Source organism: Lontra canadensis, unplaced genomic scaffold (genome assembly GCF_010015895.1).
Source record: "Lontra canadensis isolate GAN:19392208 unplaced genomic scaffold, GSC_riverotter_1.0 scaffold225, whole genome shotgun sequence".
Taxonomy (NCBI): domain Eukaryota; kingdom Metazoa; phylum Chordata; class Mammalia; order Carnivora; family Mustelidae; genus Lontra; species Lontra canadensis.
Window position 1 is genome coordinate 96082 of NW_022631219.1, and position 26133 is coordinate 122214.

Genomic DNA, 26133 nt, shown 5'->3' on the forward strand with positions numbered 1-26133 from the left:
TGTTAAAATGAAATATAACTCATATACCATCAAATTCACCCTCTGAAAGTGTACGATTCCATGGTTTTTAGTATATTCATTAGTGTCTTGCAACCATCACCACTATTCAGTTCCAGAATATCTTTATCACATGTTCTCTGTACCCATTAGCAATTCTTCCCTCTTCCCCCTAGCTCCCTCGTCCTGGCAATCATGAATCTACATTCTGTTTCCATGGATTTCCCTGTTTTTTTTTTTTTTTTAAGATTTATTTATTTATTTGAGAGGGAGAAAGTGAGCAAGAGAGCACAAGCAGGGGGAGTGGGAGAGGGAGAAGCAAGACACCCCACTGAACAGGGAGCCCATCTTGGGACTCGATCCCAGGACCCTGGGATCATGACCTGACCCGAAGGCAGACATTTAACTGACTGAGCCACCCAGGTGCCCCATGGATTTGCCTGTTCTGAACATTTCATATAATCAGGGTGATACAACTGTTATGACCTTTGTCTCTGGCATCTTTCACTTAGCAGAGAGTGTGCACAGTTCATCCATGGTGTAGCCAATGTCAGCAGCTCATTCCTTTTTTAAGGCTGAATAATATTCCACTGTATGATTAAGCCACGTTTCGTTTATCCAGTGGATAAGAGAAATGTCTGAATCTGTTCCTTCCTAAAAACTCCACTGGGAAATCAGATAGGAATTATTACATTTATTAATTTGGAGGGATCCAGATCTTTGTCTGCCTCTCTGTCTCTTGCTTTTTTTTTTGTCCTGTAATAAAGTTCTATAATTTTCTTCAAGTTGAACCTATAATTGCTTTTCAACTTCACTTCTAGTTATTTTATAATTTTTGCTGCAATTATGAGTGAATTTCCCCATTGTTCCTTCTAATTAGCAGAGAGTAAAACTATCAATTTTTTTTTGGTGTGTAAACTATCAATTTACTTTGCATCCTGTCGGTTCCCAAATTGTCTTATTAATCCCAATGGGTTGTCTTAGTAGGCTCTCTTGGGTTTTCTTAGTATACAGTCACATCATCTGCAAATAATGTAATTTTTTCTCTTTTCCGATAGCAACAGATTATTTTCTTGCCTTATTTCATTAAATACTACAAAAACACTGTCAACTGATGTCTGTTTTTTTTTTTTGTTTGTTTGTTTTTTTAAAGAGAGCAAGAGAGGGCATTAGCAGGGTGAAGGGCAGAGGGAGGAGACTCCCACTGAGCAGGGAGCCTGACTTTGGGGCTTAATCCTGGGACTCCAGGATCATGACCTGAGCCAAAGTCAGACACTTAACTGACTGAGCCACCCAGGCACCCCCCAATAGGGGTATTCTTGATTTGCATTTTGATAGAGCATGGCTTCGGTTCTTCATCAGTGAATGTACTATTTGGTATCGGATATTTTTTCTTCCTTTAGTTGTATCATATTTAAGCAATTTCCTTTTGTTCTCATACTAAATGTTTTATTCAGCATATATTTGTTTTTAACCTTGGGGAGGAAGACATTTTGAAGCAAGATCGAAACCTAGAAACCACAAAGCCAACAAAAGACATACTTGACTTCACAAAAATGAGAAGAAACAGGTTTTGAATGGCAAAATACTATGAGTGAAGACCAAGGTCAAACTAAATGGAAAGTCAAGGAGGAAAGCATTTGCCAGCCATCTACCATCCCTAACATATAAGCAGCACCTACAAATCAATATGAGAAAAATAAACCACTTAATAAAAAATGGGGTATGGGTTCAAACAAACTAGCCCACAGAAGGGCTAGTGTGGGGCTGACCTCCCCTCGTCCCAGGCCCAGGCCCATCACAAGGATGGTTCCAGGTGGCCTGGGCTTCCAGTCTCCCACGGGGGTCCAATAGCCACCCGAATGCCTCTGTGAGCACACGGTAGGAGCTGCAATGGCCAGGGGAACCAAACTCAATCAGAAAGCACAGGTAATTTTTAGTGTATGTGCTACTGTAGCAAGCACAAAACAGGTACCATTTTTAAGATTTATTTATGTATTGGGGGGGAGAGAGAGGGAGAGAGATATAGAGGAACAGGGGTAGGGGAAGAGAAGAGAGAGCATCTGATGCCAGGAGTAGCTTTTTTTTTTTTTTTAAGATTTTATTTAGTTATTTAAGAGACAGAGCAAGAGCGAGAGAGAGGGGACATGTGAGAAGGGTTGGGGGAGCAGAGGGAGAGGAAGAAGCAGACTCCCCGCATGATCCCACAACCCTGAGACCACAACCTAAGGAGATGCTTAGCCGATGGAGCCCCCCAGGTGCCCCCTTGGATCAGCTTTCATGCTGGGAAGCAGGGACTGTGGGGCAGGAGGGGGATGATGGTCCTGGGGTTTCCAGAGGCAGGTGCTCTGCTTCATGAGGGGAGCTGCTTCATGAGAGTGGGGGTGGTTTTATAGTCCTCAAGTCTCTCTTGGGGTTGTCCAACAGAACTGTGACCCAGGGGAGTCTGCAGGCCCTAGGTAAAATCCTTCCACAGTTTTTCAAATATCCTGATGGGGTATGGTTAGTTCATTCATTCATTCATTTATCCACTCTTTTACCTAAGAAGCCTCTATCCCATGCCTCTCCCATGCTAGGTAGTAAGGAACTGGCCTATTCAGGATAGACATGGCCCTGCCGGAATGCAGCTTCCAGTGTGGTGGGGGTGGGGCCCCACCCCAGTGCTGGTCCCTCTATTTCTGCCTGGCCCTGAGCTCAGTTTGGGTTGAATGGGGTGCTCTAAGGGCTAGGCTTACCACACAGGCTCTCACTTGGCCCACAAACTATAGTTTTGACCCCAACCAACTGCTAGGCACCTGGGTATGGCTGATGGTAGGCCTGGGGAGAGGAAGCCACGCCTGGAGCTGGAAAAATGTTAATTGGTTCTCCGGTTGTCAGTGGTTTGGAAAGGCCCCGTGAGGTCCCTATGCCAGACTCCCAAGGCTGCCAGCCAGGGGCTGTCTGCTGCCAGGAGTCTGACAGCCTGGAGAACAGCTTGAGAAGGAATTGGGACTGAGGCAGTAGCCCCTGGCAGCTCGGGAGGCTTCCAGACAGGCAAGACAGAGCATTAGTGTGGGGCTGCCACAGGCCTGACCTCCAGACCTGTATGCCACCAGGAAGCCACAGAAGGGCTAGTGTGGGGCTGACCTCCCCTCGTCCCAGGCCCAGGCCCATCACAAGGATGGTTCCAGGTGGCCTGGGCTTCCAGTCTCCCACGGGGGTCCAATAGCCACCCGAATGCCTCTGTGAGCACACGGTAGGAGCTGCAATGGCCAGGGGAACCAAACTCAATCAGAAAGCACAGATCCCACTTCTGCAGAGGCTCATCAAAGAGGACAACCACAGCATCAGGCTTGTGACCCCCTCCTTGCAAATCCCTGGTGCTTTGGTTCCCGTGGCAGAGAACCTCTGAGCTTTCGTCCTCCCTCGCCAGCAATGCCTCCTCCATGTCGTCCACCAGCTCCTAGTCTTCCTCCCTCTCGACTGTGGGCTTTCTCAGGCCTGAGTTCTCAGGCCTGCCCACACCGCGTACCTCAGTTCTCAGGCCTGCCCACACCACGTACTCCATGCACCCCCCAGTGTACCCCATCTCTGCATGTATGCAGATACCCTCTGGGCCTCTCCAACCAGCCTGGAGCCAGCAACTGTCACTTTTCTGCTGCCCATGGGCAAGACACATAAGTCATCTGCCTGGACCCCCCTTCCTGCTCGTCACTAAAATGGGGATCATCACAGAACTGCAACATGCCTGGCCCGGGGGCTGCACAAAGGATGTGCTGCCTCCTGCTCCAGAACCCTGGAAGCTTCTGACCCAGTCTGCAGACGGAGCCCAAGTTCACCTGGAGGACCTCCACGTGGTCTGGCCTGGCCACAGTGCAAACTCAGTTAATAAACCATGCCACCTGCGTGTGTGTGGGCTGCTGGCCTCCTCACCCGCATCATCAATAGGCCATCTGTGTCTATACGACTGCGGGGAGGGAGACCCTGTCCTTCCCAGGGGTGTGCGTGAGCACATGAGTGTGTGTGAACGTGTGCCCCGTGTGGATGCTGAGCACACAGGGCAGTGAGGGCCCCTGGGGCCCACTCAGAACAACATTCTGTCTCCCCAGCTGTAACTCCTCCATCACCCCAAGGGACACAGGTGTGCCCCGAACAGGGCAGGGGCAGGAGGAAGCCTCAGCTGGAGGGTGGAAAAGGGACCGAGTGGAGGAGGGAGCCACTTCTCCAGAAAGCCCCATTCCGGGCTCCTCCCTGAGGCCAGTGCCATGCAGCCTGTGCCCCTGCCCGCCTGCCCAGGGGACCCTTGCCCTTGCCCACGGTTCCTACAAGGGTTTTGCTGCGGCAGTGATGGCGAACTTGTGGGAAGGAGAAGTGCAAACAGAGGCCAGCAGAATTTGCGAGGAAGGCCTTCTGGACAAAGAGGCGGGGGACGCCTAGGAGAGGGTTTCAGGAGAACAGAGACCCCGCTGTTAATGCCGGTCATGGCTGGACAGGCTGACCTACAGCTGACGTTTACTTTCCACAGGATATCACTTGGCAGCCTTCAACATTTTGTAATAAACACACCTTAATTTTGCAACAAGGGGAAAAAAAGCCCAAAAGATAGATGCCAGGTCTTAAACCAAACACAAAGATCTTTAAGAGCCCCCCAAAACAGCTGCCACGTCTACACGGACCCTAAACTTGGACCCTTTAGGCCAGAGGAGTGAGGGCCCAGAGGATAAGACCCAGCCTTTTGGTCCCATCTCAGCCATACAGCAGCTCAGTAAGTGCAACCTCTTCTCTGGGCCTCAGGCTACAGGTCTCTAAAACAGGGCTTAAATACCCACCCTGATCACCTCTGGAGCCTGATGTGAGACCGGGAATTTTAAAAATGAAGATCACGAACATTAAAGCATCCTGCAAACCAGGGAGGGCCGCCTACCATACCAGGTACTGTGACCACCAGTGGGGCTGAGCTCCCTTCCGATGGCAGCCACCTGGCCGGCTGCCACAGCAGTGCAGCTTCCATGTGACCCAGAGGGCCCTGGGCACAGTCATCTTGCTCATTAGGACCAGGGAAGCCAGGAGTCCTCCCTTCCTGAGATGCAGCAGAAGCACCAAGAAGAGATGGTACAGGCCAGCTTTGGAAAGCTGCGTTTTCATACTTTGCGAGAAACCTCAGCAGGTATCACGCTCCTGTGAAGATCCACAGTGCTCACAGCATCCCTAGCCCCAAAGGAGCCTTTGCTTGTGAAATGGCCTCCCAATGGACCCCCTGCTCCAAGCGATCCCTGTGCTAAGGTCCAGCTGCCCATGTGGGTGTGGGTGGCAAGCTGAGGGCCCAGGGAGGGACGATGTGCCAGGAGGAGCCCTGTGCAGGTGTGGCAGACACCGGCCTGGTGCCTTGGCATTGCCCAGCTGGCTGACAGCAGGATTGTGACAGCTGCTATCTTGGGACAGGTGGCAAAGGGGACTTACCTCTCCCTCGGGCCCACGTGTAGACACGACTAGTCTCAGTGCTTCTGGGCTTTTGCTCGGTGGGCTCCATGGGCAGAGGTCGGAAGTGGGGGTCATCGGCCCGGCCAGGGGTCTTCAGCGGCAGGATGTACTTGGGGAGCCCTTTGTAGAACCAGGCCCCCGACCTCTTCCAGACCTGGCAGGGGTGACATCTGCTTAGAGCAAGGGATGCAGGGCAGCCCTCCCTGTACTGCACTCCCACACTGGCCCGCCCTCCTCTCCTGTTGGAAAGGGCTCTGTGCTGTGGGCGCCCAGAAGGTGCCCCACATGCGTTCCTCCCCTCTGCCCCTTCCCTCGAGGCTCTGGGGCAGAGCGAGAGGCAGGAAGCTCGGAGAAGGGCCGGGCTGGGGGACGGTGCAATACTGGAAGCTGTTCTGGAGAGCTCCCCGGGGATGAGGCATGCTCTGTGCCAGTGCAGGGAGGGCCCCAACCTCAGAGAGTCCCAGGTTAGAATTCCTAGCAGCACTGAGATACGGTCATCGAACTCTCCATGCCTACTTCAAGAAATGCCAAGTACTCCCTGATCTCTTTTCCACCGAAGGATATACGTTCAGGGTATTCAGTAAGAGGAGGGGGACAGTGTGAAGGAACGTGACCTTCTCAGAGAAGACTTTGGCAATTCAGAGCAGACGGCTTGGGTCCAAACCTTGGATCTGTCACCGGGCCGCTGTGAGATAGGGACACATGGACCTTCCAGATTCCCAGTTTCATCACCAGGAGGTGGAATGTAGGAAGAGTTCCTGTCTCACAGGGCAGCCACGAGGACCAGACTCTGGAATGAATGTAAGACGCCACCAGACAGATGTGATGCTTATGGCCGTCACTGCCACCCTCTTCCTCTCATCTGACAGATAAGGAAATCCTAAAACCAGTGGACCAAGTTCCCGAGTAATTTATTTATTGGAGAGGGAGGTGGGGAGGGGTAGAGGGAGAGAAGAGAGAGACTTTTTTTTTTTAAATTTTATTTATTTATTTGACAGAGAGAGATCACAAGTAAGCAGAGGGGCAGGCAGAGAGAGAGGGGGAAGCAGGCTCCCTGCTGAGCAGACAATGTGGGGCTTGATCCCAGGACCCTGAGATCATGACTTGAGCTGAAGGCAGAGGCTTAACCCACTGAGCCACCCAGGCGCCTCAGGTGAGAGACTCTTAAGCAAGCTCCACGGCGGGCTCCGTCTCACAACCCTGAGATCATGACCTGAGCCAAAATCAAAAGTTGGACGCTTAACTAACTGAGCCACCCAGGGCGCCCCTCAGAAGAGAGAATTTAAAATCAGAAGGCCAGAGGTTGCCTTGATTTTCTCTAGAACAGAGTTTCCTAATCCCCAAGCCTCCTCTGTACCTTAGTTCTATGGCTTGTTAACACAGACTGGACCAAAAAAAAAAAAAAAAAAAAAAAAGTTCCTAATCATGTACACTTGGGAAGCACTAAGTTAAACAACAAAGCATTACTGCAGGATTTCTCAGAGCCTTTAAGATACCAAAGTACATACGGTTCTCCAACAGAGCCAAAGAACATACAGTGCTTCCCACTTAGAATCTACTCAACAGGTTTTCCTAGAGAAGCTCAACCCAGGTAATTGGTCTGCACAGACTCAGCACCTAACTGTGCAGCACTGAAATCACTCAGCTATCACGAGTCATCTTCTTATGCTCCAGAGTGCTAGGCCTGGGGCCACTGAGTCCCAACCCTGTCCCTGGCTCGAATCACTCACCCCTCCCTCCCAGGTACCCTTGCAGAAGGGCCTGCTTTCGTGTGGCTCTTAATAACATAGAATCCATCCGATAGGATGAATGCCTGTGGAGCCCCCTTTAAAAAACCCTTTCTGATCCTCTCATAGCCCTCCTACAGTAAGTATTTATTTGAATTGACAGCGTGTACACATAGTCTAAAATTGACGTGGTGCAAAATTAAAAAGTCTCCTCCCCATTGCCAGAGGCATCTGGTGATAAGTTCTTTGAAGAAGTTCTGTTACTATCCCCACTTTCCAGATGGGAAAATTGAGGCTCCAACAACTTAAGCAACTTGCCCAAGGCCAGCCCTCATTCTACTGGCCTCTGTTCCACAGTGGAGGCCCCAGAGTCTCAACCCAACGTTTACAGATGCAAAGTAGATGCTCACTAAGTGTGGCTAAGTGGTGAGTAAAGCCTCAGCAGGGCAGACCTCATGGGGACTGAGTGTCCTGCAGACTGGGCGCCTTGAGGGGAGGGAGCTGCCGTACAGGCAGAGGGAAGGGGCTCAAACAGTGGCTGCCAAGGCCACCTTGTCTCGGCGGAGCTGCTACGTGGTTCTTGAGAACACAGGCCCAAGGCCAAGAGGCCACAGGTGGCCAGCGAGGGGCTCACTCTGCCTCTGCTTTGCCTGCCCTCCTCTGAGCACACCGGCCTCCTGCCCCCCAACATGGGCTGGGCTTCGGGGGGACTGAATGGAGCAAGCCCTCAAGAACCAACTGTATGCCCAGGGCATGGACACAATTTGTTCTTAAGGATCGTGTAGACGCACCCTGTGTTTGCCTCCCACCTAACCCTGCACCAGAGCAACTGTTCTGTGTCTCCACCACCCCTTTTTCATGGCTTCAGAGTTTGGATTTATGAAACCTAATTAAACCAGCCTTCCACTGATAGACATTTACCTGTTTTCCAAAGTTCCACTCTTGTGAACAGCGCGGCAGCGATCATCTTTGCAAACACAGCAGTCAGGTGTCCGTTATGGCCTTACACCCATAATGGGTATAACCAAAACACCCTGGGGGCGGATCTGCTGGGTCAAGGCATGTGTCTAAGTTTAGATGGGGACATCCATTGCCAGACCACCCTCCAGGAAGAAGAGCTGAGTCTCTAGGGGAGTGCTAAATGCCTTCAGGCTGGGAAGCCTTCACTACATTTCCTGGTGAGATCTAGGGTCTGGCCTGGGGACCGGCTCAGAGCAGTTCCCACGGGCTGCCGGATGTGGGGGACATGCATGTCGGGACCTGAAGCCACCAGAGTTAGGTGCCACAGGAAGGAGGATGGGGGCCCCATGGTCCCCTCTGGGGCACATTGTGTGGGCCTCTTTGAAGGGGACTGGAGGGGATAACACCAAGGGCAGTGTTAGTAACACCCAGTGACAAGGTTTATGTGTTCGTGCTGTGTGGCTTTCAGTGGGACGGACCAAGAGATGATACGGAGCTGCGTTTGGAGACTCCACAGGGCCAGACGCATGCCTGATCCTCACTGAGGCCTCATCGTGGGCTTCTCGGCTCTTCCTCCAGAGCTGGGACTATGGTTCTGGCCCAGGCATGTGCACAGTCCTCACTTTCCTTCTTTGTTTTAAATTAAAATTAATTTTAGTTTAAAAAATATCCATAGGTGGCTCAGTTGGTTGAGTGTCTGCCTTGGGCTCAGGTCATGATCTCTGGGCCCTGGGATCAAGCCCTCTGTCTTGTTGTCCAGCTCCCTGATCAGCAGGGAGTCTGGTTCTCCCCCTGCACCCCACCCCGCCTGCCACCCTGCTCATGCATACTATCAACTAAATAAAATATTAAAATATTAAAAAATAAATCCATAACATGAAATTTACCATCTTAGCCATTTCTAAGTGTATGGTTCGGTAGTGTTAAGCACATTCATGTTGTATAACCCATCTCCAGAGCACTTTTATCTTGTAAAATGGAAATTCTGCACCCACAGAACAACAGCTCCCTAGTCCCCTGTCCGCCCAGCCCCTGACAGCCACCATTCTACTTTCTGAGAATCTGACTCAGAAAGAATTTGATGACTCTAGGTACTTCATATGAATGGAATCGTGGGGTATTGATCTTTTTGTGACTGGCCTTTCACTGAGCATAACATCCTCAAGGTGTCGCAACCTGTGTCAGAATTTTCTTCCTTTTTGAGGTTCAACACTAGTATTCCATGGTAGGTCTACACCACATTTTATCTAGCCATTCATCCATGGATGGACACTTGAGTCATGTCTGCCTTTTGGCTCGTCCTTTCATTTTATGTTTTTAAGATTTTATTTATTTGACAGAGAGAGAGAGCACAAGCAGGAGGAGCAGCAGGCAGAGGGAGAAGAAGCAGGCTCCCTGCTGAGCAAAGAGCCCGATGCAGGGCTCGATCCCAGGACCCTGGGGATCATGACTTGAGCCAAAGGCAGACGCTTAACCAACTGAGCCACCCGGGGGCCCCTGGTCCTTTCACTTTTAGAGACCACTGGGCTCTACCATCCAGGAAGGGGCCCAGGGACAGGGCACTCACCACTGTATCTTCGAACTCCTAGCACGTGTCTGACACACAGTAGGTGCTCAGCAAACAGGCTGCATGGCTGAACTGGCAGCTATAGGTAGTTTGCCAAAAAGTGTCCCAATCCACACAGCTGTCACCTTCCTAGAGATGTGACCTGAGGGTTTCACCTAAGTCCTTGTAATTAATGAAGTGTATTAACTGTTTCAGATTAAAGAGGGATAAAGAAGAAGTGTTCAGGAGTGCCTGGGTGGCTCTGTCAGTTAAACGTCTGCCTTGGGCTTAGGGCACGATCTCACGGTCGTGGGTTGAGCTCTGCATTGGGCTCCTTGCTTAGTGTGGAGTCTGCTTCTCCCTCTCCCACTCCCGCTGCTTGTGGTCTGTTAAATAAATAAATAAAATCTTAAAAAAAAAAAAGAAGAAGAAGAAGAAGAAGAAGAAGAAGTGCTCAGCAGGGCGTACCAGTGTCCAGCATTCTCCTGCAAACCTCCCTGACTATGTACTCCCAGCCCTTCCTACAGCGCCAGTGCCACCCGCAGCCCGGGCTGTCCCTGGGTCCCCTGGTTCATCACAGCCAACAGGCCCCAGGCCCTCAGCCTCATCTCCTGTTGTAATGATCCACCTCCACCCCGACCCCATGCTTAAAAGAATACTGATCAGTAAAGTGCTTTTAGAAAATAGGATAAAGATGGCAACCCTCTTGGGTCCCCTCACTCTCTGGGAGCTTTGTACCATCACTTTGCTATTGCTCAACAAACCTACGGTGCCTCGGTGGCTCAGTGGCTTAAGCCTCTGCCTTCGGCTCAGGTCATGATCTCAGGGTCCTGGGATCGAGCTCCGCATTGGGCTCTCTGCTTAGTGGGGAGTCTGCTTCCTCCTCTCTCTGCCTGCCTCTCTGCCTACTTGTGATCTCTATCAAATAAATAAATAAAATCTTAAAACAAAACAAAACTTTGCTTTGCTGCCCTCTCCCCCCAAAATAGGATAAAGAGCCCAAAGTTATTAGGCTCCATTGCATGAACATGTGGACAGTCAGTGGTTTTTTGGTATTCAGTTATTTTTGACCTATAAATCCCCCCATGACTTTCATATAATTCATTCTGACATTTATGTTCAGCAGGGAGATGACCCCATGGGGTTACCCTGGGGTCCAGTGGGTCAGTCATTCCATGTGAGTTCACAGTCCTGGGGCCTGGGGTCTGCCTACTTCTGACGCCACCGCAGTGGACAGAGACCAGAAGACCAGAAAGGCCAGCGATCCCAGACTGGCTCAAGGAACCGCACTTCCTGAGCCCCCACAGCAGGGGTGACCAGAGCACGCAGGGGCCTTACCCACTGTGGAGGGCACTCCTGGGAAGGAGCGTGTGAAATGCAGTGTTTTGGAAAGTGCCTTCCACAGGGGAGAGCAGGACTGCTGAGTTGAGGTGGGAGGGATCCCAGCTGGCTGAGGGGTGCCTCCTCCCCCTCACGTGAATCCCTGCCCATTCTCAGAACTTCTCATGCCTTGAAAAATGCAGGACCGGAGCTTTGACTTTGAATCCCGTTTTTTCTGCTCTGAGCATCCAGGCCCATGCCCTGCGGCCTGGCCCAGCACCCCCCACCCCTGGCCTGCCCCAAGAACAGCAGCAGAAGAAGCCCTCCACAGATTGGAAAACCTCCACTTCCAGGAGAGGCCGTGGGACTCTGCAAAGCCCTAGTCCTCTCCCCCACATGTGGGGTCTGCAGTGATAAGGCCAGGACGGCAGCCAGCCTTGAAAATGCCGTTAAAGAAAAGACCCACGCAGCGGCATTTGGAGGGGTAGCCGGTGGCATGAAACCCTCCCCGTATAGCACTGCTTTGTGCTCTGCTTCGAGGTTTTCATTAGGATTTCAGCTCACGGCCAATCTGACTGCAGCTACGGATGGATATTAGCCAAGCTGTTCCCAGGGAATTTTAATTACCATGATAACGATCGCTAATCATTGGCATTTCCTAAATGGCTGTGGCTGGAGAAGGCGGTGAGTGCCAGGCCCTGTCAGGAATAAGAGGATCCTAGGGGACCAGCCACTGGGGAGGATGGGCAAGGGATGGCCCAAGACCTCTGTCCCTGCCCATTACCCCATCCCTTCCATGTGCTCCTGCCTCTCAAACAACTCGGGAGTGCCCTTGAATGAATTCGGGTGAGGCACCTGGGTTTGAGCAGAGGTACAGTCTGGGGCCTTTGCACATGCTGTTCCTTCCACCTGACATGCCCTTCATCCTCGTCTCCCACCAGGACAGTGACACTGCCTGTCAGAAGTCTTCCGCACCACCTCAAGCAGAGGCAGAGCACGTCTGCCATGCTCCTGGAGGCCACACGCAAATGCAGCAGCTCCAGCATTTTGCCCAGCCAGGGAGCTGGGAGCCCAAGGGCAAGGCTGTGCCCGAGCCACCCCCGTATTCCAAGGGCCCCGCGAGGAGCCGCAGCGTGGCAAGAATGTTGCTGACTGACAAACTGAACGAATAAACAAGGAAGGCGAAGCAAAGGAATCATCCTCAGGGGACAGAACTCAGGCTCTGTCTTTAGGGGGACCATGTTCTGTCTGCTTAACAAGCTCCAGGCTGGCCTGGTCTTGAAAAGACACAGGAAATGGCCTCTAACAGAGAAGTCTTCCTGCTTCCACTTTGGTCTTATAAAAAGAGTTTCTTAAGGAGTCAACCCACCTGGCAGAGAGGCTGCACAGCCTTCCCTAACCCATTACCTGAACACATATACACACACGCATGCACGCACGCACAGCATGTCAACCTCCTGGGAACTCCACCAGGCAAGCTAAACTCCACAGCATGGCCAACAGGACCCCAGAACTCTACCAGCCTTGCCTCCCTCAGCAGCCCCATCTCTTGCCTCCTCCTGCCCTGCCCTCGGGATCAGCCAGACAGAGCCGCTCCCACTCCCTGACCACATCAAGCTGTCTCTTGCTTCAGGCCTTTGTACCTGTTTTCCTTCTTCCCTCCCTGGGCTGGGATGAAGAAATCCAGCCTTTAGGAAATGACATTTATCCAGAAGCTTCCACAGAACTGTGCAGGTCTCCCACTGCAATGCACACACAGTTCTGACTACCCATGTATATGCCTGTTTCCTGCACCAGATTGAAAATCCAAATCTTATAATAGTAGGATGCACACAGGGCCCCAGTGCCTGAAAGCACACCAAAATCTGACAGCTGAGGCCATAAGCTCATCTGAATTTCAAGGTTTTATGTAACTCAAGTTCCTTAAGAGAAGCCCTGGCTTAGAGGGTGCCATGGACTGAAGTGGGTCCCATGCCCCAATTCCTATGTTGATGTCCTGGGAGGCAGTGTTTGGAGATGGGTCTTTGGGAGGTAGTTAGGGCCAGATGGCGCCGTAATGGTGGGTCCCTCGTGATGGCATTCATGTCCTTAGAAGAGAAAACAGAGAGCTTGCTTCTCTCGCCTCTGTGGGAGGACACAGGGAGGGGACAGCCATCTGCAGGCCAGGAAGAGTGCTCTCAGTGGGAACCAGCTCTGCCAGAGCTCTGATCTGAGACTTCTAGCCTCCAGAGGTGAGCAGTAAATTCTAGTTGTTTAAGCCTTCCTTCTGTGCTCTCTTGTTATGGCAGCCTGAGCAGAGTAAGACAGAGTGAGAAGCCGGGAGGTTATAGAAGCTTAAAAAATGGCCCCCAATTATTATCCTTTCCTCCCATCAAGAAGTGGGGTCTGTTTCCCTACCCCTCACATCTGCTCTAGGCTTGTGACTTACTTTGACCAACAGATCGTGGTGGTGGGAACATGGGACTTCTGGCCAGATCTTGAGAGGCCAGGCAGCTTCCCTTCTCACTGTCTGGAACACTGTGGCCATCCTGTGAGAAAGCCTTGTCCAGTGTACGAGATGAGAGGCCACACAGAGAAGAACAGAGACACCCCAGCCATAGCCAGCATCATCAGCAGAGGAAGGAGCCTTCTCGGACCCCTCCCCCAGTTGAATGGTCTATGACTGCAGTCCTCGGATGACCCTGGGAGGTCTCGGCAGAAGAACCTCCCCATTGCACCCAGCCCACACTGCAGACTCAAGAGCAAAGAAATGATTATTGTTTTAAGCCATTTAAGGCTCCAGGCTTCCAGCAGGAGGTCCATCCTCTATTTAGACACTTCTAGAAAAAGAAATAATCAGGTATGTTGATAACTAATTGACTAAAGTAGGAAAGCTAAATTCAGGAACTTAAAAGCAACAACTGGAGAATAAAAGGCTCCTAGAAGTTAAAAATACAAAGTGGAAATATAAAAATGTAAAATAAAGGCTGAAAGAGAAAAATGAGGAAATTTGGAATGTGGAACACAAGGAGAATGAAACAGAAAAATGTAAAAGAAGTGATAGGGAACAAAAATGCTCAATTTGAGGGATCTAACTCCTAATAATAGACTTCCCAGAAAGAGAAATTAAAAAAAAAAATTCCTGGACCTGAAGAAGAACATCTGTCTTCAGATTAAAGGATGTTTATTAAATATAAGGTAGGAAAAATGAGAAGTTAAAAAAGCAATAGTTACATACTCATAAAATCATTCAGTTCCAAGTATAAAAAAGAAGATCCTAGAAGCTTCCAGAAAGAAATAGACCTATGAGGAAACCAGAATCAGAGCAGTATCAGACTTATCATTGACAACACAGGTTGAAAAAAGGTATGCATCTAGTGTTCTATCATCCAAACTATCAATTGAACATGAGAGCAAAGTAGAGACTTTTTAGATCTGCAAGGACTCCAAGTTTACCTTACACATTCTCTTTTTAAGAGGCTACTTAAGGATGGGCTCCAGCAAAATGCAGGTGAAAAACAAAAAAGTAGAAGACACAGGCTCCTAGAAACAGTGTTTCCAACTCTGGAGGGTGGTGGAAGGAAGTCCCATGAGGTCGGCTCTCAGTAACCAGTGCAGGTTGGAGCCTGAAGAGGGTCTACAGGGGTTTCTGACAGGAAAAGAGAAGGCTCTGCACAACAGAAGGTAAAATAAAAAAGCTGTAAAAGGGCATAACATTTCACTCTCTGTCTTCTCTGCCCTGGGAGCAACTCTCCTGCCACAGCCCTCACTTCCTGTGATGTCTGCCTGTGCAAAGTTCATCTCCACCCTCTTCTTGGACAGGAGCACCTCTCACCTCTCACTGTCTGCAGTGGGGCTAAAAGCACAAGGGACACTGACAGATGGGGTACCCTATAAGAACCTCAGCAGCTTGGCAGCCCCATATCCCCTGACCTCACCTATTCCCAGCTACAGCTTCCAAACCAGTGCATTTCAAGGGATATCGACAGGGAAGCCAAGTTCATTGGGACTGGGACTGCTGTGTTGGGGAGCCTCATCATCGGTTAGGCCAGGAATCCCTCTCTGAAGCAACAGCTCTTCTCCTATGCCATTCTGGGCTTTGCGTTCTTGGAGGCCATGAGGTTCTTTTGTCTGCTGGTGGCCTTTCTCATCCTCTTCACCATCTGAAGGAGCTGTCTCCACCTCCCATAAGTCTTTCTCCTGAGTCTCATCTGCGCTGTATGTTCCTTTTCCTATACCTCCCCAGGTAGCCTGCAGAAAGTGGCTGGCTTAGGGTTTGACAGAGGGAAGGCAAATAAATACCATGTTAGTAAGATTTTTTTTTAAAAAGGGCATAGCATTTCATTATTCATTTGTCACTGAGGAAAAAAAATGAGTAAAAACCTTCAGGGAAAATTGAATCTCAGACCAGAAAGTCATGATCTAAATACCAGGTCAATTAAAATATGGCACAGAAATGAAAATTCAAAAGGAATTAATTGGATCATGGTAATTTTCATTTGGGGGACGTAGGGGTCAAGATAATTATCATAAATGTGATCTTCAGGGGTGCCCGAGTGGCTCAGTCGGTTAAGCGTTAACTTTCTTCTCAGGTCATGATCCCGGGGTCCTGGGATCGAGTCCTTCATCGGGTTCCCTACTCAGTGGGGAGTCTGCTTCTCCCTCTCCCTCTGCCTGCTGCTTCCCCTGCTGGTGCTCTCTCTCTGGCAAATAAATAAATCTTTAAAAAAATGTGATCTTCACATGCCATCTGACCCTGAGGTGTTTAATGGTTACAAAAAATTAAGAAGTTAAATCCCCAGTAATTGTCGAGCACTATGTATGTGTTAGGGACCGTTCTCAGGAGTTTATATACAGTAACTTATTTAACTCTCACCAATATCCTGTCCTGTCGGTATCAGCATAACTCTATTTTACAGACGAGGACACACCCAGTGCAGAGAGAACAGGGAAAACAAGAACAAACTGGAGCCCATGCAGTCTGGCCTGGGACCTGCCCTCTTCAACCTCTTATAAAATCATACACGGGTTTGCTAAATCAAATGCTATTTTTGCATTTCTCAACCTGAACTAACTTAGGGACAATGTGTTCTAACTTTTCTTAGATTCTGTATTTGTCTATTTGGCATCCATTGATCACATGGCCAAACTACTGGCCAAAGACGTTGCTATTGGCCCTGTGATGTGGTTTTTGCAGGCACGTGAAGGTCATGTGACAAGCCCTCGTCCCCACACCGCCAAACACTGCCTTAGCTGACCCTCACCCACCCGGCCAGTATCCCCCTGCCCTAAATCAGCCAGGGCCGCCCCATATGCCCCAACGCCTCCTTAAACTGCTTCAACTAGCCAATCCAAAGACAGTTACCCTGCCCTGCCTTGCCCTTCCCATAGAAACCCCGGTAAAGGCCCTGGCCTAGGCTTTCCCCTCACTCTTTCTGGCCTCCTGACCAAACCTGGTGCTTCCCCATATGACCCGTGTGTGGTGTGCCCCCTTCTTTTGGGAACTATATGCAATAGATTGTTCTTTCAAGGGCATTCGCCTCTGTGTTGTCACTTAGTCACTTTTGTAAATTAAGACCCGCCGAGGGAGAAAGAGAAAGAAAGAGAGCATGAGTGTGCATAAGCAGGGGGAGAGGCAGAGGGAGAGGGAAAGGGAAAAGCAGGCTCCCCATGGACAGGGAGCCAGATGTAGGAGTCGATCCCAGGACCCTGGGACCATGACCTGAGCCAAAGGCAGATGTTTCACTGACTGAGCTACCCAGGCACCCCAGGAGTTGGAATTTTGACGATGGGAAAAACCTGGACGGTTTTCCAAAGGGAACCGGGGCTTCCAGCACTGGGTCCCTCAGAAAGCAGGAAGGGTTGGGGGCATCGTGTGCTATTGGCTGGAGTGCATCTGCTCTCAAAGACTGCTGGCCAGGACCCTCTAACCAGGTTTCCGTGGTGACAAGCTGAGTATGAAAAGCCATAATTACAGCCAACAGCGACAAGCTGATACCGAGCAAGGTGAGTTGACATGAGATGTGCTAATGTAACACACAAATGCGTTTTTAGTACTAGTTCAAACTAGATTGGGACCATCACACCTTAAAGTTCTGGCTAACGGCTTGATTACCTGCTGCCCTACTCAAGGAGGGAGACTCGGCATTTATATATTGTGTGTGACTGTGGCATGGACCTGACCGTGTGTCTGCTCAGCATGAGCAGTGAGTGGGGGCAGAGAGTAGGCCACTAGGCCTATTTCCACACAGAGGCAGCCCAGGGAGCCCCGCGGTATCTGCCAGCCCTCAACTCTAGAACAGCAACCTCTACCTGCCCTAGGTAAGGGGGTGTCTCTGCGATCCGGAGTATGGCTGTGATTCTTACCCTGAAAAGGTACTGTGGGTCACATCAGCAAAAAATAGAAAACAGGTGCATCCAGTTTTCCTAAAAAAAAATTGCTCAAAAGTAGAGTGCATTTGATCAACAAATGAATTAAAATAAAAAGCTCCTGAGTGGGGAACTTATGGTACCAGAAAATGAACAGTGATTAATGAAATAAAGACAGAATTCAGTCTAAATAACTGGATACGTATAACTACAAAATGATAAAAATGTGAAGGAAATGATGCTTAAAACGTAGATGTAAAATAATCAGCTAACGGGTGCCTGGGTGGTTCCTCGGTTAAGCGTCTGCCTTTGGCTCAGGCCATGATCCGGGAGATCATGAGATGGAGCCCCACATCGGGGTCAGGCAGCCTGCTTCTCCCTCTTCCCTTGCTCCTCCCCCCTGCTCATGTTCTTTGTCAAATAAATAAATAAAATCTCTTTAAAAAATAAAATAATCAGTTAACAAAAGAGACTCTGACCCAAAATTCCAGATTGTCTCAACAAAAGCAAAACTGGCTTAAAATTGTAACATACATAGGACTAAACCTAACCAAAGACATAAAGGATCTGCACTCAGAAAAACCATAGAGTACTCATGAAAGAAATGGAGCGAGACACAAAGAAATGGAAAAACATTCCATGCTCATGGATTGGAAGAACAGATATTGTGAAAATGTCTAAGCTACCCAGAGTAATCTACACATTCAGTGTATCCCTATCAAAATACCATCAACTATTTCCACAGAGCTAGAACAAATAATCCTAAAATTTGTAGGCAACCAGAAAAGACCCTGAATAGCCAGAGGAATGTTGAAAAGGAAAACCAAAGTCGGTGGCATCACAATTCCAGACTTCAAGCTCTATTACAAAGCTGTAATCATCAAGACAGTATGGTACTGGCACAAAAACAGACACATAGATCAATGGAACAGAATAGAGAGCTCAGAAATGGACCCTCAACTCTATGGCCAACTAATCTTCAACAAAGCAGGAAAGAATGTCCAATGGAAAAAAGACAGCCTCTTCAACAAATGGTGTTGGGAAAATTGGACAGCCACATGCAGAAAAATGAAACTGGACCATTTCCTTACACAACACACAAAAATAGACTCAAAATGGATGAAAGACCTCAATGTGAGACAGGAAACCATCAAAATCCTTGAGGAGAACACAGGCAGCAAATTCTTTGACCTCAGGTGCAGCAACTTCTTGCTAGACACACCGCTAAAGGCAAGGGAAGCAAGGGCAAAAATGAACTGTTGGGACCTCATCAAGATAAAAAGCTTTTTCTGCACAGCAAAGGAAAGAGTCAACAAAACCAAAAGACAATCGACAGAACGGAAGAAGATATTTGCAAATGTCTTACCAGATAAAGGGCTAGTATCCAAAATCTATAAAGAATTTATCAAACTCAACACCCAAAGAACAAATAACCCAATTTAAAAATGGGCAGAAGAAATGAGCAGACACTTCAAAGAAGACATCCAAATGGCTATAACAGACACATGAAAAATCACTCGGCATCAGGGAATAACAAATCAAAACCACAATGAGAAACCACCTCACACCAGTCAGAATGGCTAAAATTAACAAGTCAGGAAATGACAGGTGTTGGAAAGGGTGTGGAGAAAGGGGAACCCTCCTACACTGTTGGTGGGAATGCAAGCTGGTGCAGCCACTCTGGAAAACAGTATGGACCTTCCTCAAAAAGTTGAAGAGAGCTACCCCATGACCCAGCAATCACGCTACTGGGTATTTACCCTAAAGATACAAATGTAGGGACCCAAAGGGGCACGTGCACCCAAATGTTTATAGCAGCAATATCCACAATAGCCAAACTATGGATAAAGAAGAAGTGGTATATATACACAATGGAATATCAACTCAGCCATCCAAAAAAAAAAGAAAAAGAAAAAGAAATCTGGCCATTTGCAATGACATGGATGGAACTAGAGGGTATTATGCTAAGTGAAATAAGTCAATTAGAGAAAGACAATTATCATATAATTTCACACATATGTGTAATGTAAGAAACAAAACAGAAGAGTATAGGGGAAGGGAGTGAAAAATAAAACAAGACCAAATCAGAGGGAGACAAATCATAAGAGACTCTTAATCATAGGAAACAAACTGAGGGTTGCTGGAAGAAGGGGGGTAACCGGGTGATGGGCATTAGGAGGGCACGTGATGCGATGACACTGGGTGTTGCCTACAACTGATGAATCACTGACCTCTACCTCTGAAACTAATACATTGTATGTTAATTAACTGATTTAAAAATAAGTTTTAAAAAAGTGGCTGATAAAAAAGCACTGGGCTCCTCATTCTCAGAGGCCAAGGGGTGTTAACAGACACTATCTCTATTGTAACGTAAGCAATTAGACAAATACTGCCTTAAATATTTTAAAAACTTCTATAGGTAAATACACGCTTATCCGTCCCTTTAAGGCAACCAACAGAATTAAAACTAGGAGAAAGTTTTGTCCTACCGAAATACATGATTTTCTGAATTTTTTTTCTTTCTCTTCCTCCTTCCCTCATTCCCTATCTCTCTCTTGTTTTGAAAATGTTCTCCTTTTTCCTTGCCATTTTTGCTCTGTACAAACTGAGTTTGGAGCGGCCATCTTTCCTCATTGCTGGCTTCCCTTATGTCAGAAAGATGACGCTTACAATCAGCCTCTGAAGACGGAGCAGATATTAAGTCAAACAACATTCATTCAGCACCGCCTCTGTGTTAAGACAGAGCCGTAGAAGAAAAGATCGAATGTGTTTGCAAATGAGTGGCCCGTGGCATAAAGCCACCCCAAACTGAGGGCCACTGCCGAGTTTTTCTACACCCGGAGACTGTGTTTCATGCCCTGTCTTCAGGAGCCGTTCTTTTCTGACAGTCTTCTATATCCATTCCCCAAGGGCCTGGAGAGTGAAACCTAGCCATCCCGCACCAACAAAGGCCTTTGAGCAGCCCCAGAGCAGCGGGACAGAGCTCTCCTCCTACTGCAGGCTCTCCACTTACCCCTTGGGAAGTGCTAACCCATGACTGACATGTTCCAGAAAGCTAAGTGAAACCCCTCCTGTCAGTATTTGTGTTTTAAAGGATAAAGATTTTTAAAGGATACTACTTGGGGTGCCTGGGTGGCTCAGTCATTAAGCGTCTGCCTTCGGCTCAGGTCATGATTCCAGCATCCTGGGATTGAGCCCCACAATAGGCTCCCTGCTCCAAGGGAAGCCCACTTCTCCCTCTCCTGCTTCCCCTGCTTGTATTCCCTCTCTCACTGTCTCTGTCAAATAAATAAATAAAATAAAAAATAAAGGATAGTACTTTAAAACCTCCAGTGTGTGTGTGTGTGTGTGTTGGGGAGTCTGGCTATCTCCCCATCCTCTAGGCCCCAGCTCATCCCGTCTGGACAGTCTCCTGCTTCCTGGGTACTGCTGGGGGCTGGCGGGTTCCCCACACTGGGGCCAGGCCTGCGCCTCATCAGGAGATGAGGATGGAAATCAAGCCTCAGCCAAGATGGAGCTCACACCTGACCTCTCTGCCAACCCCACCACAGCCTGAGAGCGTGAGGGAGCCCTTGTGAATTTTCTTCTCATTTCAAGTGGTTTTTGAGCAAGCAGATCGGTCTGGAAGGCAAGCAATTGGCAGCGTAGTGGAACAGGAAAAAAATGCAGTGAGAAAGACTCTTCTGAGGGTGCTATCTGTTTTCTTGACAGATAATTTAAACACCTTGGCTAGATTATTTCAGAACCAAAGGAAATGCTTTGGCTTCCATTAACCCCTGGCAAGGGGGCTCGCTCCTGGGAGGCTTCCGCACAATTCCTGGTGAGGAGTGTTTGCCAGCTTCGGAGGGAGGTGGCTCTCTGTAACTGTGGCGGGGCTGTGTGGGATGGGCCAGCCTCCACCTGGGGCCTCACCCCTTCCTCACTGCCTCAGCTCTGGGGCTGCGTGTCCCCCGGGTGCCATCCTGGCCCCCCGCGTCTCCCCATCACCTGTGATGTGGAAAGGTCCCCGCAAGCCACTGAGAACAGGGACCACCCCCCCGCCACAGGGTATAATCGGCCCGTCCAATGCTCTGATTCCAGCTCTATTCATTCCCCACGTGCAGCAAGATAGTTAAATATGAATATTAATATGATAGTTAAATACTTCCTCCATCTTCCTTCTCTCTCGGGTCCCAGAGGCCATCTTGTCCCCGTTTTCGGACAGGTCTAGCGAGGTCACCAAATCCAAGGCAGGCTCAGGACGCTTTCACAACTGTTGTTAATTACTTGCTTTGTCAACAGAGCCTGTGGGCCCGCTCTTATTCTTCATTTGCCGGCAGCCTGAAATCCTTCTGCACCCCAAATATTTAACTGTCTTGCCTGTTCTAAGCCAGATTTGAGAGGGCAAGCGTGTTGTGGTGGTGTTTGGCCACGGAGCCTGCCTCTGTCCCCAGATGGAGTGGGCCGCACGCGGGAAATGAATAGAGCTGGAACCAGAAAATTGGACAGGCCAATTATACCCAGCCAGGTCTTTTCAGAGGAGCTCTGTGATTTTGATTCAATTCCCAGAACAACAAACATGACTGTGTTTAAACACAGGCTCAGAAACATATTCCACGGCCAATGTGAAAGTGCTTCTGGGCTGACCGCTACCCGGCAGGACTGGTGGGCCTCTCGGGAATGCTTTCCTCAGCTACGGATCTGATTATTGCTTCATTTCCAATGGCTCTTGCTCCTTTTTGGGGAAAACCGAGAATTCTGAGGTTCCATGGTCTTGTCTGTCTTCCAGAGACATGGTGGTCTCTCTTGTTTGCAGCTTTCTCCCCTCCTGCCTTCTGAGAGATCTTTAAAGTTTTTGTTCTTAGCACTGACTCAAGCTTTTTGGGGTCTCGTTTTTGCAATCCCTTGTTATCTTTAAGGGGTGTGCTGTGAAATCCAGCATCCACACGAAACTGCATGAAAACACAGTATATTTCAAACAACTATACTCAAGTAAACACCTGTGAACTGGTGAAGAAATTAAGTATTACTGAATCTGAGAAGCCCCTCTAAGTCCTCCCTGCCTTCCAGAGGAAGCCATTAGGAAGGAACCTTGTATTGGGGCGCCTGTGTGGCTCAGTCATTAAGCGTCTGCCTTCTGCTCAGGTCATGATCCTGGGGTCCTGGGATTGAGCCCTGCATGAGGCTCCCTGCTCAGCAGGAAGCCTAGTTCTCCCTCTCCCACTCCCCCCTGCTTGTGTTCCCTCTCTTGTCTCTGTCAAAAAAAAGGGGGGAGGAGAAAAACTTTCCAACATCTCGAGACATGCTCTCTTTAAAAAAAAAAAAAAAAAAAGAATCTTGTGTTAAGCAATCCCTTGTTCTTCTATTAAACAACAACAAAACAAAAAACGAAAAACCACATATGTGTGCCTTTCTAAATAAAATAGTATTTACTATTACTCGTGTCTGAACATCATATTCTTGGATCACTGTGTATTCTTTGGTGATTTTTTTCCTTTTGCTTATTGTGTTTCTAATTCATCCTTTGATGAGTTTAGCTGCTATTCTTTTTACACTGCTTTATATTATTCCATAGCCACGATTTATCTATCCACTGCACCGTGAAAGGCCATTTGGGCTGTCTGCAGTTTTTTGCTGTAACAAAATATACTGCTACATGCACTCTTGGTCATGTCTCCTGGGGATTACTGTGAGAGTGTCTCTAGGTCATACAACCAGGAGTTGGAAGTGACATGGAACATTGTGCATAGGAGATGATATGCAAAAGGTACCAGGTGCAGTGTGGAGATGAACCAGCCGGGACTTCTACCAAAAGGGCCACTCTGATTTAGTTTGTAGACAACGGAGCATCAGGAGCTGGCCCATGACTGTGACACGACCCTCAAGTTGATGCAGGTTGGAAGAGCCGGCAAAGTTCAAGGGTCAAGGGGACAACTAGGTGCTGGGACCCAAAGCCAGGTTCGGAGATGCAGATGGTTATTAGAAAGCGGTCAGGGCCAGGCTGGGCTTCAGTTCTGGGTGCATCAGCCTGGTCTGGGATGTAATGACCTATAAAGTCGAAATAAGAAGAAGCAGGGCAGGAATCCAGGAGTCCCCCAGGGGGCAGAGGGGATGACTACTTTGGCAATGAAGGGGAGAGAGGCCGAGGACCACCTCTATTCATCCATCCTATCTCCCTCCAGCCCTGCAGCTGTCCTGGAATAGGAGGGCTGAGGGCCTGTTCTTGAGAGCAGTGGTCACTGGTCTGGTAGAAAATCAGGAGCAGGAAGCTGGTCTAGTTGTAAGAGCCTGTGAGATGGCCAGGTTCAAATCCTAGCTCTTTGTGTCCTTCCTGTGTCACCTTGGACTTGTCACTTGAGGTCCCAGAGCTTCCATTTGGCTGGAAAGTGGGGATACAGACCCCTATGCCTGGCCCAGAGGAGGATCCCAACAAAGGCCAATTCTTTTCTGCTTTGTTTTTTGACAGAGGGGTTTTCTCACACTGTGGCAGGTCACGTGACTTGAGTTATTTCGTTAGAAGAGGGGATGGATGTGTTTTTCCAGGGCTGGGCACCACCTAGGAGCTAAATAAATACTTCCTGAAGGATGGAGTCACACTCTACTCCCTAGTCTCCATCTGCAAGACAGCTGGCTGGGGGAGGGGCACAATCGTGCCAGCCAATGTCATTTGGCGTCTGAAAAACGGGCAGGAAAATCTGATGATCCAAATTTTTATTCAAATTAATGCAGGAAAACAAATTATATTCTTTCTCCCTAGCTTTTCGCCCACCTTCCAGGGACACATACAAGACGATGTCATAGCAAAGAAAACCAGGTCACAGAGGTCTAATAACAGGGGCATGTGGGCAGAGCTGGGTTGTGGTGTCATGATACGCACATACCCACAGGGACAGTGAAGCTGGACTGTACCATGTTATGCTACATATGAGGTTGGTCACACAGATCACAAAGTTCCTAAGTCCACAGACCACTGAACACCATGCGGTGGCTGAGTAAGTGGGGGACGCCCACGGTGTGACAGAGCCAAGCGTTAGTTGCTGTGGGCCATGCTCCTGGTAAGGCTTCATAGCCGGCCACGTCAACCCATCTCCCTACTCCCTATGGTCAAAGCCCCCCCACCCACCTCCCGTCAAGCCCCCTTCCTCCCTACCCCCCCGAGTGGAACTCAGGACCTTGAATTCGGAAGGGGGGTTATCTCACCAGCTCCATGCTGCTCTGTGAACACGTCAGCACAGCGTGTCCCCATCCTGGACAGTTCCTCCCCCAGAGCCCCTGGCCTCCCTGCTCTACCTTCTTTAGGTTTTTGCTCACATCTTACCTTCTCAAAGAGGTCCACCCTGGTCGGTCTCCACCCTTCCCCCTTTATACATTTTTATTTTTTTAAGATTTTATTTAGTTATTTATTTGAGAGAGACCGAGCCAGAAAGCACAAGCAGGGGGAGCAGCAGAGGGAGAAGCAGACTCCCCGCTGAGCAGGGAGCCCAATGTAGGGCTTAATCCCAGAGTCCTGAGATCATGATCTGAGCTGAAGGCAGATGCTTAACCAACGGAGCCACCCAGGCCCCCCTCTCCCCCTTTTTTAAAACTGTGGTTAAAATATTTATTATATAAATCTTACCATTCTGCCCATTTTTAGCTACACAGTCCAGGGCCATTAAGTACACTCATGTGACTGCGTTACTACCAATCCCGTTGTCTCCAGACCTTTATCATTTTCATCTGAAACTCTGGCCCATGAAAGAGTACTTCCTCCTTCCCCCAACCCCCAGCCCCTGGCAACCACAATTCCACCTTTTATGAGTGTGACTACTCTAGGGAGCCCACATACATGGGGTCCTACAATATTGGTCCTTCTGTGTCTCGCTTATTTCCCTTAGCATAATGTCCTCCAGGTTCTTCCATGTTGTAGCGTGTGTCAGAATTCCATTCCTTTTTAAGACTGGGTACTATGAGCAATAATCAATACACACAATATTTTGTCCATCTGTGTCTCGCTTATTTCCCTTAGCATAATGTCCTCCAGGTTCTTCCATGTTGTAGCGTGTGTCAGAATTCCATTCCTTTTTAAGACTGGGTACTATGAGCAATAATCAATACACACAACATTTTGTCCATCCGTTCATCAACAGCTGACACCTGGGCTGTTTCCACCTGCAGGCTGATGTGAATAATGTGGCAATGAACATTAGTGCACGATGTCTGTTGGAATCCCTGCTTTCGGTTCTTTAGGGGATACGCCCAGAAGGAGAACTGGTAGGTCACTAATCTGCTGAGGTGCCGCTTGTCCACAAAAGCTCAGTGTTCCACATTCCTCCCAGCAGTGTGCAAGGGGCCAATCTCTCCACATCCTCACCAACACGTACTATTTTCTGTTTTTTCTTGTTTGTTTGTTTGTTTAGGATTTTATGTATTCATTTGACAGAGTGAGAGAAGGCACAAGCAAGGAGAGAAGCAGCAGAGGGAGAGGGAGAAGCAGGCTCCCCGCTGAACAAGGAGCCTGATTTGGGGCTCTATCCCAGGGCCCCGGGATCATGACCTGAGATGAAGGCAGACGCTTAACCAACTGAGCCACCCAGGCGCCCCAATTTCTTGCTTTTTCAATATCAGCTGTCCTAATTAGGTGGTGACGCCCTCCCCATCCTGCACCCACCACTCCTGATCCTTGGCTCTGTTCCTTTTTTTTCCCCATTCAGAATCTGGCAGCCTATATAATTGCTTATCGATTAGTTTAGTTACGTTCATTGTTTGATCCCTCTCTTCTCCCCCAGCCCCTGCTAGGATGTAAACTCAAGGTAC

At 48.9% G+C, this 26133-nt stretch overlaps 1 protein-coding gene and 1 pseudogene across 5 annotated transcripts in view; one reads left to right on the forward strand and one right to left on the reverse strand.

Annotated features, from left to right (window-relative positions):
- The window catches only part of RPH3AL (rabphilin 3A like (without C2 domains)), a 138234-nt gene that overhangs the window by 18943 nt on the left and 93158 nt on the right, over positions 1 to 26133 (reverse strand). For all 5 annotated transcript variants that reach the window (XM_032849363.1, XM_032849358.1, XM_032849359.1 and 2 more), the window contains one exon: positions 5437 to 5611. In XM_032849363.1, coding sequence (XP_032705254.1) covers positions 5437 to 5611 — 175 coding nt within the window. The remainder of the gene's footprint in view (positions 1 to 5436; positions 5612 to 26133) is intronic.
- LOC116862191 lies at positions 14750 to 15156 on the forward strand (annotated as a pseudogene).